The sequence below is a fragment of the Scylla paramamosain genome, unplaced genomic scaffold (genome assembly GCF_035594125.1).
Source record: "Scylla paramamosain isolate STU-SP2022 unplaced genomic scaffold, ASM3559412v1 Contig2, whole genome shotgun sequence".
NCBI lineage: Eukaryota > Metazoa > Arthropoda > Malacostraca > Decapoda > Portunidae > Scylla > Scylla paramamosain.
In genome coordinates this window covers 4,114,540-4,127,154 of record NW_026973667.1, presented here as the reverse complement: position 1 = coordinate 4,127,154, position 12,615 = coordinate 4,114,540, and the positions used below count along the sequence as shown (strand labels likewise).

At 43.4% G+C, this 12,615-nt stretch overlaps 1 protein-coding gene across 1 annotated transcript; it reads right to left on the bottom strand.

Annotated features, from left to right (window-relative positions):
* Nucleotides 1-5,482: 5,482 nt before the first annotated feature.
* LOC135095979 (oocyte zinc finger protein XlCOF15-like) lies at nucleotides 5,483-10,644 on the bottom strand. Its single transcript, XM_063997137.1, has 2 exons — nucleotides 7,680-10,644; nucleotides 5,483-7,501 (listed from the first exon to the last, which is right to left on the bottom strand). The coding sequence occupies exon 2, from the start codon at nucleotides 7,362-7,364 to the stop codon at nucleotides 6,666-6,668; it is 699 nt and encodes a 232-aa protein (XP_063853207.1). The 5' UTR covers nucleotides 7,365-7,501; nucleotides 7,680-10,644; the 3' UTR covers nucleotides 5,483-6,665.
* Nucleotides 10,645-12,615: the final 1,971 nt, after the last annotated feature.

The window sequence follows — 12,615 nt, the reverse complement described above, 5'->3', positions numbered from 1 at the left end:
TCATACTGACTAGAAAGCAAATTTTACAAGAATTATGTAAGAATGCAGTTGATTGGGATGATGAGGTGCCAGATTATGTCAAACCTAAATGGTTAAAATGGAAGGAGAAGCTGCACAAACTAGATCAGTTAAAGGTACCTAGATGCTACAAACCTGATGACTTTGGGGAAGTAGAAAAGGTTGAACTCCATCACTTTTCAGATGCCTGTCAAGAGGGATATGGCCAGTGCTCATATATTAGATTAATTAGCAAGACTGGCCAAATTCATTGTGCATTAGTAATGGCAAAGTCACGTGTCACACCTCTAAAAACCATAACAATTCCCAGACTAGAACTAGCAGCAGCAGTGGTGTCAGTTAGAATCCATAAACTCTTGAAGGGAGAACTTGAGTATAATAATGTGGAAGAAGTATTTTGGACAGACAGCAAAGTAGTCCTTGGTTACATTGCAAATGAAGCAAAGAGATTCCATGTATATGTTGCAAATAGAGTAGAAACAATAAGAGATCACACTTCACCAGATCAGTGGAAATTTGTAGAGACGCAGTATAACCCAGCAGATCATGCATCTAGAGGCATGACAGCAGATGAATTGTGTAATAGCAAGATCTGGTGGAATGGCCCAGAATTCCTTTGGCAACATAGCAAAATGGATAGCCATTCCCAGTACAAGGTCATAAATGAGAATGATCCAGAAGTGAAGAAAGTTGTATGCCATGCTGTAGGTACACAACAGCCCACAGATATACTAGAAAGACTTGAGTATTTTTCTGATTGGTTTAAAGCAAAGAGGGCAGTTGCTGTATGCCTCAAGCTTCTGAACAGCTTCAGAGGAAAAGGTGATGGCACTACTAAAGTAAAGGGAAACACATATAAGCCAGTAAATGTAGCACAAGTGTCAGAAGCTGAAAATGTAATTATAAAACAACTGCAAGCAAAGGCATTCCAGAAGGAGATAAATGTACTGGAATCATCTGCTAACCATAATTCTTTAATTAAAGGAGACAATGGCAAGGGAACAAAAGTGATAGACAAGACCAGTTCCCTCTATAAGTTAGATCCCTTCATTGACAAAAATGGTATCATGAGAGTAGGAGGAAGATTGAGGCTTTCTAATCTGACAGATGAATCCAAACATCCAGTCATCCTCCCCAAAACATCTCACATAACCCAGCTGATAATATGCCACCATCACAAAAGGACAAATCATCAAGGCAGAGGCATAACTTTAAATGAAATCAGGTCATGTGGATACTGGATAGTAGGAGGATCATCCCTAGTATCAAGGCACATTTCAAAGTGCATTATCTGTCGTAAAGTTAGAAGTACAACACAGGGACAGAAGATGGCAGACCTGCCTATTGACAGACTAGAACCATCACCTCCTTTTATATACTCAGCAGTAGATTTCTTTGGCCCTTTCTATGTCAAAGAGGGGCATAAAGAGCTTAAAAGATATGGAGTGCTCTTTACTTGCATGGCATGTAGAGTTGTGCACATAGAGACAGCCAACAGCATGGATACAAGTTCCTTCCTAAGTGCATACCGTCACTTTGTAGGACGAAGAGGGCCCGTAAGACAGTTGAGATGTGATCAAGGAACTAACTTTGTAGGAGCCAAATCAGAATATGAGAAATGCTTGAAAGAATTAAATAACAATAAAGTCAGACAACTCATGAAAGATCAGTGTGACTGGATTGTTTTTAAAATGAATGTACCCAATTCCAGTCACATGGGAAGTGTCTGGGAGAGGCAGATACGCACAGTGAGAAATGTACTCTCTGTGTTGCTTGATCAGCATGGTACTCAGTTAGATGACCAAGATCTGAGAACCTTCTTAGTTGAAGCAGAAAATATAGTTAATGATCGTCCCCTAACTGTGGACCATCTTAACTCCCCAGAAAGTCCTACACCGTTGACACCCAGTAATTTGTTAACTATGAAAACAAAGGTAGTACTGCCTCCTCCAAGCATTTTCATTAAGAAGGACCTGTACTGCATAAAGAGATGGCGCAGAACACAATACCTGGCCAACCAGTTCTGGTCCAGGTGGAAAAAGGAGTATGTGCAATTCCTACAACTTAGAAATAAGTGGACAACACCAAAGAGGAATCTCAGTGTAAATGACATAGTTATCATCAAAGATCAGAATTTAGCAAGGAACCAGTGGAAACTGGGAAGAGTAACAGAAGTATCTCCTGATCATGATGGCCTAGTAAGAAAGGTTAAGGTCCTGGTTTCAGACTGTAATCTCGACAACCAGGGAAGACACATAAAGGCAAACAGGACCATCATAGAGAGGCCAATACATAGTCTAGTATTGCTGTTAGAAGGTAATGCATAATAATAGACCGGAGAATCCCCGCCAAGGAGCCAGTGTAACAAAACATATTATGTGCTAATCCTAGTTTTAAGGTACATACTAATGTTAATTTAAGGTAAATTGTTACACAATTTAGGGGAGCCATGTTACTGTATGTAAAGCGTATGTACCTCATATGATTATTCCTCGGCATATATAAGTGAAATGTTCAATAGTTTTCTATTTGCATGAAAACGTGTAATATGTGTGAGTATCAGTATTTAATGCTATATTAAGCACCGAAGCCGATGCTCACTTGTTAGTAGTGTGGGGTTAACCTGCTAGTTGCCTGCGGGCATCACTCACGGCCAAGTCGCGCTCAGACAAAGACGGGCAGGATGGTGACCGAGGTAAATACTTTAATTTTGTAGTAAAAACTGATTGTCATAGTGCCAAGTCAATTGCATGTATTGTTAATGAATATTGTAATATGTTGAAAGTGTTTAATATCAGTGTATAATGTTATTTTGTAAGAAATTGAGACCGAGAACTTGTTCGCAGTTCTTACGGTCATGCCTACCTCATCAATAAACGTCAGAGAGAGAACTGCCTTTCCTCGACCCTACGATGATGGGTGTGATCAGTAAAACAGATCACCTGAGAGCCAATTGATGCCCAGCCGGTGCAGCTACAACAGGTGTTTGCCTCGCTCGGTACCTGCTTCCCAGAGTAACATTTCATGGCCAGGTAATTGTACAGTGAGTACTTCCACCCAACAGTTTGCCTCAGTCTTCACAGTTCTGTCCATGACCAACAGATTCACATTTCTTGTATGGCGGGAATAAAATGTCCATAAATTGTTACCGTGTCGTTGGTGGACTACCTTTGAAAACAGACCCAACAATGGCCACCAGCTGAACCACCAGCATGGCATTTTCTGTTAAACTCAGTGTGTATCACTACATCACGCATTATTTATCTTCATTTTAACCAAAGAGTGCATATCATTATGGGAATATATAGAAAAATGCATTAGTTCTCTAGTCCAGTGTCTGTGTGAATTGCATGATCACCAACCGTGAAAGGAGCGCCCTCGGGTGAGCGTCTGCTAACATGCCGCCAGACGGGAAGCATCTCCTGTGGAAGACTCGCCGAGGAAAGGGGAAGAGGCAGACTGAGCCATTAGAGATGCCGTTGCAAAGACCATCATCATCCACATCTGACCCGACACAAAGATTGGGAGTCTTCCTGAGCCACTGGGACACCAAGGCCACGGGTGACAGCAGAAAGCCAGCCACAAAATAAGAAGGTTAAGCAAAGAAATACGTGAAGGAAGGCAGGAGAATGACCCAAGAGGCATATCAGAGCGTACAGTAGCTGAGAGGAAGTAACTCCCACCAGCGTTGCCAGACATACGATAATTATTGTACAAGTACAATAATTTTTGCCAGTGTACGATGTACAATGGAATTCATACGATAATACGATAATTTGGGAATTCGTACGATATTTTTTATGAAATATACAATAATTTGAGTGAAAATTAATGTTCTCAATATCAGGTAATGCAAAATTTCTTACATAAATTTGAATAACAAAATAAAAACCTGAAAGTGGCAGATGTATTGCTTTCCTTACGAGACAAGTCTCACCATACGGGTGAACAACAGGTCTCGTTCTTGTCTGCGACCAGTCCGTCCGCTCCCCGAGTCCCTGTCCCATAGTCTCGTAGTCGTCAGTCAGTCGTCAGTCTCGCGCGTCGCGACGCAGGACAGGACTTTCAGTTTTTGTTAAAAATGTCCGAAGAGAAAGGAAAGGAGAGAGAGGAGGCATGTGGTGCAGTGCCGAAAAAAGCGAGACAGAAACAGAAATATAGGCCCGAGTGGGAAAAACAGTTTCTGTGGGTGGGGCCTGCAAAGAAGGATGCTTGTAAGGCCATGTGCCTTATTTGCAGTGTTGAAATAACCGCCCAGCTCACAGCTCTCAAGTTGCACGAAAACACTGCAAAGCACAAGAAAATGTGTGCGCCATCCTCATCCAAAATACTTATGGAGTCATTTACAAGTGCACGTGGTGATAATGAAATTAGTAAAAGTGATTCTGTTAAGGCTGCTGAAATAAGGCTTACTGCATTTATGGTGGAACACAATATAAGTTTCCGTGTGGCCGATCATCTGTGTGAAGTCCTGAAAGGTTGCTTTTCTGACTCCGCTATTGCAAAGGAATTGAAAATGAAAAGACCAAAATGTCAAAGAGTGTGTGGTAATGTTATGGCACACTCTCACAAACAAGAGCTCATTAACATCTTGAAGCAGAACAAGTTGAGCATTCTTGTGGATGAATCCACAGATATATCGGTCTGTCAGAATTTATGCATCATGGTAAGAGTGGTTGAAAGAAATGCTGTTGTCACCAAATTTTGGGATTTAGTGCCATTATTTAGTAGTGATCCTAGTAAAGCTAATGAAGGTGCTACAGCTGCCAGGTTGTTTTCAGAGATAATGAAAACATTTACTGAAAATGGTATACCTACTTGTAATATCATTGGCTTTGGTTCTGATGGATGCAGCACTATGATGGGGCCTAATAACTCTGTGAGTAGCAGGTTAAAGGAACTTTGCCCAGAAATCTTTATTATGAAATGTGTGTGCCATTCTGCCCATATATGTGCCTCTGAAGCATGCAAACAATTACCTGATGCTATTGAACAACTAGCTCATGATGTCCACAACACATTCAAGAACTCTTCAAAACGATTGGCACAATTTGTACAATTTCAAGAGTTTGCTGGGGCTCAAATGCTTAGGATTTTATTGCCATGTAGAACGCGCTGGCTTTCCTACACGGCTGTTGTGAAAAGGATGCTTGAGCAGTGGGGCCCTCTTCAGATGTTGTTTACTGAATTAAATTTTCAACAGACGAAAACTTGTGGTAGCACAGTTAGAAGTGCTTATGAACAACTGCACAATCCATTTACCAGGCTTTACTACTGCTTCCTTTCTTCAAAAAAAAAAAAAAAAAAAAAAAAAAAAATTGCTACAAAAATTGTTAGCAGATTGAGAACATACCAAAATCTAGCAGGAAAAATAATGAAATTGTTTCTGCTGTTGTGAGCTGGGTAGTTTTCTTAATACTTACCAATGGTGAGAGAGAGAGAGAGAGAGAGGCAAAGATGGTGCCAGACTTAACATAACCTAACGTGTGAAGGGAGACAAAAAGAAACAGAAACACAACACTTGAGGCAAGGAGAGAGAGGGGCTGCCTCACTACAATATATTCCTGTAGCTGAGGCCCTGTATACTACACCTGGTGAATACACAAACACTTGAGGCAAGGAGAGAGAGGGGCTGCCTCACTACAATATATTCCTGTAGCTGAGGCCCTGTATACTACACCTGGTGAATACACAAACACTTGAGGCAAGGAGAGAGAGGGGCTGCCTCACTACAATATATTCCTGTAGCTGAGGCCCTGTATACTACACCTGGTGAATACACAAACACTTGAGGCAAGGAGAGAGAGGGGCTGCCTCACTACAATATATTCCTGTAGCTGAGGCCCTGTATACTACACCTGGTGAATACACAAACAAAGGTTTACTGCACACACACATTTATTGAAAGTCACACCTGCACTGCCAACAAAACAAATGCTGGGGCCATGACTCCCCCACACCACCACCACCACCACCACCACCACCACACAAAACTGCTGGGGCCATGACTCCCCCACACCACCACCACCACCACCACCACACAAAACTGCTGGGGCCATGACTCCTCCACACCACCACCACCACCACCACACAAAACTACTGGGGCCATGACTCCCCCACACCACCACCACCACCACACAAAACTGCTGGGGCAATGACTCCCCCACACCACCACCACCACCACCACCACCACCACCACACAAAACTGCTGGGGCCATGACTCCCCCACACCACGACCACCACCACCACCACACAAAACTGCTGGGGCAATGACTCCCCCACAGCACCACCACCACCACCACCACCACCACCACACAAAACTGCTGGGGCCATGACTCCCCCACACTACGACCACCACCACCACCACACAAAACTGCTGGGGCCATGACCCCCACACCACCACCACCACCACCAACACACAAAACTGCTGGGGCCATGACTCCCCCACACCACCACCACCACCACCACCACCACCACCACCACACAAAACTGCTGGGGCAATGACTCCCCCACACCACCACCACCACCACCACCACACAAAACTGCTGGGGCCATGACTCCCTCACAGCACACACAGGCATGGCCACTACCACCACCACCACCACCACAGGTACAGGTGTGGCCCCATGTGTCCACACACCACCACCTCAGAAGTGGATCTTCACGTGCTTGGCAATATCACCCTTTGTCTTGAAACACTTGCCACAAACATCACACTCGAACTCCCTCACCCCAGTGTGTCTGAAGGCGTGTTGATTGAGATGAGAAATGGTTTTCCCACACTCATCACACTCATAATTTCTAACACCACTGTGTGTCAGGGTGTGTGTGGTGAGGGAAGACTTGTGGGTAAATTTCTTCCCACACTCACCACACTCATAATTTCTAACACCACTGTGTGTCAGGGTGTGTCTCGTGAGGTGAGACTTTTGGGTAAATTTCTTCCCACACTCACCACACTCATAATTTGTAACACCACTGTGTGTCAGGGTGTGTCTGGTGAGGTGAGACTTGTGGGTAAATTTCTTCCCACACTCATCACACTCATAATTTCTAACACCACTGTGTGTCAGGGTGTGTCTGGTGAGGTGAGACTTTGTGGTAAATTTCTTGCCACACTCACCACACTCATAATTTCTAACACCACGGTGTGTCAGGGTGTGGTAGTCAAGGCCTTGTCTGGATACAAAAGTTTTGTCACACTGCTGGCACTCAAACTTGCTCTCTCCTCTGTGGACAGAGCTGCCTGCCTCCAGGTGATTCTTGCCACCACACCTGTGCCTCCCCACACCTGAGGCTGGTTGCTGCTGCTGCTGCCGCTGTTGCCGCCGCCGCCGGCCGCTCATGCTGCTGCCCGGCCTCACAACCTCCACCGCAGCACCACTCCCACCAGCACACGCCGTCTCCAGTCCTGCAGGGACCCTCGGGGAGGCCAGACAGCCGTCAGTGCCAGGCAGGGCAGCGGCCTGGATGCTGGCCCGGTCTGTGGAGCAGGGAAGAGTGGTGGCCATTACAAACTGTACCCACGTCTCAGAAAGAGCCATTTCTGCAAGCACTGACCAACGTGATGCCGTCTTTGTCACTTGTGGGACGGGTCAAGTCACAAACCCTTCAGTAATTGTCAACTACACACACACACACACACACACAGACATACTCACAATAGGGGCAAGAATGGTACAGCCTCAGGAGTGTACCAGGGACATCTAAGCACAGTGCAGCACAGCAGTGCACAGGTCTCCCCTCTCTCTCACAGCAAGTGCCTGGAAGAGTGCATCACCTTGGGTCAGTGGTTCTTAACCCTTGGGTCACAGCCCAAAGTTGGGTCACCCACCCACACTTCACTGGGTCGTCAAGGACACAAACACAGTTTTTCCCCGGTATACTTGTTCAAAATGTTATCACAGTATTAATGCTGTGCACAGAATACTTACTGTTCAAAATGTTATCAGAGTATTAATGCTGTGTACAGAATACTTACTGTTCAAAATGTTATCAGAGTATTAATGCTGTGTAGAGAATACTTACTGTTCAAAATGTTATCAGAGTATTAATGCTGTCTACAGAATACTTACTGTTCAAAATGTTATCAGAGTATTAATGCTGTCTACAGAATACTTACTGTTCAAAATGTTATCACAGTATTAATGCTGTGTACAGAATACCTAACTCATTAAAATCTAAGGCTAACCAAATCATGCACACTTGATTGAGCAGTAAGAGTTTCCACTCATACTGCTCTTCTAGACAGGGTGGAATCAAAAGCTTTTCGTCTCATCAACTCCTCTCCTCTGACTGTCTTCAGCCTCTCTCTCACCGCCGCAATGTTGCATATCTAGCTGTCTTCTACCGCTATTTTCATGCTAACTGCTCTTCTGATCTTGCTAACTGCATGCCTCCCCTCCTTCCGCGGCCTCGCTGCACAAGACTTTCTTCTTTCTCTCACTCCTATTCTGTCCACCTCTCTAACGCAAGAGTTAACCAGTATTCTCAGTCATTCATCCCTTTCTCTGGTAAACTATGGAACTACCTGCCTGCCTCTGTATTTCCACCTTCCTATGACTTGAATTCCTTCAAGAGGGAGGTTTCAAGACACTTATCCACCAATTTTTGACCACTGCCTTGACCCTTTTACAGGACTGGCATTTCAGTGGGCATTTTTTTTTTATTGATTTTTGTTGCCCTTGGCCAGTGTCCTTCTTACATAAAAAAAAAAAAAAAACAATTTAACTATGGAGGGAAAAAAAAAAAAAATGTCACATTTGCCCCCGGCCTTTCAACATAATTTGAATTTAAATGGAGTGTTTGTGGGAACTGTCACTCCAACAGCAAGGTTAGTGGTGATGGGAATGAATTAAATTAGAGGGTAACAATCCACCGCAACAAGTGGATCCAGCAACGAGGATCCGGGTGGAGCAGATTCACCACTCCGGAGGAAAGCGACATCATTCCGCTCAACCTCCACCTTACAGGCCTAACCAAACTAGCTAACTTAACCTAACTAAAGTAGCTAACCTAACCAAACCAAACCTATCTTAACCTAACCTAACCAAGACTAACTTAACCTAACCAAACTAACTTAACCTAACCTAACTTAACCTAACCTTAACTTTTAGTGCCCTCTAAGGGGTGTGATGTTCCCTTGTGGCAGACGATAATTACAAATCCTATCACTGGATTAAGAGAAATACAAGTACTGACACTTTTATGATTTTTAATAAATAATGGAATAATCCGAAATAATAATAATAAAAAGAAAGCAATTCAGAAATACAAAATAAATGGTAGCGTATTCTTCAATTACATAATTCAGAAATACAAAATAAATGATAGCTTACTCTTCAGTTACATAATTCAGAAATACAAAATAAATGGTAGCGTATTCTTCAATTACATAAAAACTACGATGGAGATATTTTCGCGACTACTGAGTTGTGGGGGAGACCAGAGAATAAATAAATAAATAACAAATATATACCCAAAAAGTATGTATAGACCTGAGGACAGTCTCACACGGTGATCTCGAACCAGGTGGTTTCACTAGTCCCGTGGAGAAAACCAACAAAAACAGAACGAAAAAATGCGAATATCTATCCACTCAGAAATAGTTTATCAACAGGAATATCTGAGGGGAATCCAAGAGGGTCTGAGGAGAATCCGAGAGAGACTGGCTTTGCTTGTGAGGAAATCGGCGGGAAATTAATATTACAGGAAATGGAGGAGGAGATTATCAGACTGCATGCTCACCTGAGGAGAATCCGAGAGAGACTGGCTTTGCTTGTGAGGAAATCGGCGGGAAACTAAGGATAAAGGTTTCCAATGGGGAAATTTATTAAGTTATAATTTTGTTTTTAGTGGGGGGGGGGCGACTAGGTTGTGAGTTCAGGGATGAAAAATATGAATAATTAAGTTACTGTTTACTTTATAGTTGTTACTTTAAGAAGTTTAATTCAATGGACTTTTGAAATCAATTGGGGAATTAGTCAAAGTCTGGTATCTCTTCCCGGCTTGCGTAGCAACAGGGGTAACAGGGCAGCGAAGCAAAGAAGACTTATCAGATTCGTCAACCTCATTGGCGCGGCGTAATTATCTGGGATTTGTTTGGGCTGGTTTAAGACCTTACCATTATAGAATTAATTTTATCGTATTAAGGGCTCCCCATTCTCTGGGATTAGGTGAAAAATTCACCTCTATAACCTGGCCAAGCAGGAGAAATTACGTTTATTCACGGGGTAAATTTGTTATAGAAGTGGTCAACACAGTGACGCTGAGAGGGGGGGGGGAAAGCAAGGACAAAAGGACACTGAGGAGAGGAGGGGAAGGGGGGAGGGTTAGTCACATGGTACTGAGATTCTGGTCACCCCCGCACACTACATGGGCCCTAGCCTAGGAAAAAAAAGTAGAAATATACATAATTAATTTCTCAGCACTACAAACTAACCTAACCTAACTAAATTAACCTAACCTACCCAAATAAAACCTAACCAAACTAATTTAACCTAGCTAAACTACCTAACCTAACCTAACCAAACATAACTTAACCAAACCTAATCACACTAACCAAACTAAACTAACTTAACCTAACTAAAGTCACCTAACCTAACTGGCAAGGCAAAGAAATGAATAAGAAGTGGTCACCTTGTTTCTCTTCACAAAATGTGGCGGTGCGCTGGAAATAATGGCAGCAACAGACAGACTTCTTCCTCGCACTAACTCAAATATTTCAAATTGAGCGCTTCTCCCTCCTCAGGATGAAGTAAAGCGCTGTCATTGGCTAAATTAATCCCTCATGTTTTAATTGGCCAGCAGTTGCATTCTCAAACAAAGGAACCAATCACCGTGAACAATTTCACACTTGCCAACAGATGTGACATACACACGCACGAACGAACACCCCCTCACCAGGGTAGACCAGTGCCCTTCTCTGATAAGAAGGGTAAGGAAAGCCACGTTAATACTGGGGAAACAGTAAAATACCGTAAGGTTTGGCGCACCTGCAGATCCGTGCTGCCCTTACATTCATCTGAAATAACCTCTACCTGTCTATTCATATGTGAAGAAAGGGTAGCCATCCAGGTGAGTCAAGCAGGTGAGTGAGTCCAAACATCTCCCGTCTTTTCCTCTTTCCGCAACTTCCTCCCTCCGTGGGGAAATAAGAAAAGTTTGTTGTCCCGTCCCGGAAGTTCTCCCTAAACACACCTCTCCCTCCCCTTCTGTTCCTTGTGGTGGTAACAGCGTCCATTCTTGCCATTTTAAGGCGATTTTTGGCCAGACACACTCACCTTGACTTCCTTTCCCTCACTTCTCCTAGTAATTTTGGTGTGGGCGCCGCGTTCATGTGAATTTTGGTGTTCTTTGGTCAATGTTTACACGTACAACTCCAAACCTTCCTTCAGGACGCCATGAGATTCTGTTAGGCTCGTAGAGTTCAGAATTGCCAGATTGTTTTGGCCATATTATCGTACTAAACAGGTTGAAATTTTTGTACTTCTGGTAAAATTGTCGTACATATGTAATTATTCCAAATATGATGCAAAACTGCCACTTTCCAAATACAGCAGAATTTAGGTTATATATATATATATATATATATATATATATATATATATATATATATATATATATATATATATATATATATATATATATATATAATTACAGTCATTTCGCCCACATATCAATTCGCCCACAAGCCAATTTGCCCACAGAGACGTCGCATCTTGATCTTGATCTTGATGGTACACGTGGCACAGGATCACTCCTGAGCCAGGCCTTTGGATCGGCAACTCCTGTAGAAGGAGAAAAAAAAAAAAGAGAAACGAACAGCATCCTCTATCCTAATTGTTCATACACCTGGCACGCCACATTCTCTCCAGAAACTCTTTCACCGCCTCAATTATCCTTTCATTCGCTTCTCTACACAGTCCCAGCAACAACACCATCCACTCTTTTCCCGTCTTCTCCACTCTTTCATTCCTATCATGCCCTAACTCAGTCAGTATCACTTGCATCATCTCATTCCTGTCTCTGGCATACTTCACACACTCCAGCACCACATGTTCCACCGTCTCATCCTCTCCCATGTCACACATCTGGCACACTTTGCTGCGGGACTCAGTCCACCTGTAACTCCTTGCATTCACATCCATACACTGTGCCCTCGCTCGGAAGAGAAGATCACCACCCAGGCTTCCATCATACCACCTTTCATACCTCGGGGCCTCTTTCTCCTTGTACCATTCCAAGGACTTCTTTCTTTCCATCTCATTCTTCCATTCATTCAATCCCACACATTTCACTTCTTTGTCTATCTCATTCTTCCATTTTCTCACATCCCATTCGGCTCCCACTCTGCCTCCTCTTGTTACCACCCGTTCACGCTCATTTTGATTCCTACCAGCCATTCTTATCGCCCACACAACTTGCAATCCATTCCTGTCTGTCATTCTCATGCATCTCTTCCTCCATTTGCTTCCACTTTCATTCCACAGGTACACCTTCCTTGCTATTCTTGCATCATCCATTCTCTCAAGCCTAATCTTGTACCTAAGTGTGGCTTTTGTCAGTCTTTCTCTGAAGGTGCTCCATCCCATGTCA

What these genes read in the sequence shown, in the direction of transcription:
- LOC135095979 (XM_063997137.1), bottom strand. Translation starts at nt 7,364, where the DNA reads ATGAGCGGCCGGCGGCGGCGGCAACAGCGGCAGCAGCAGCAGCAACCA.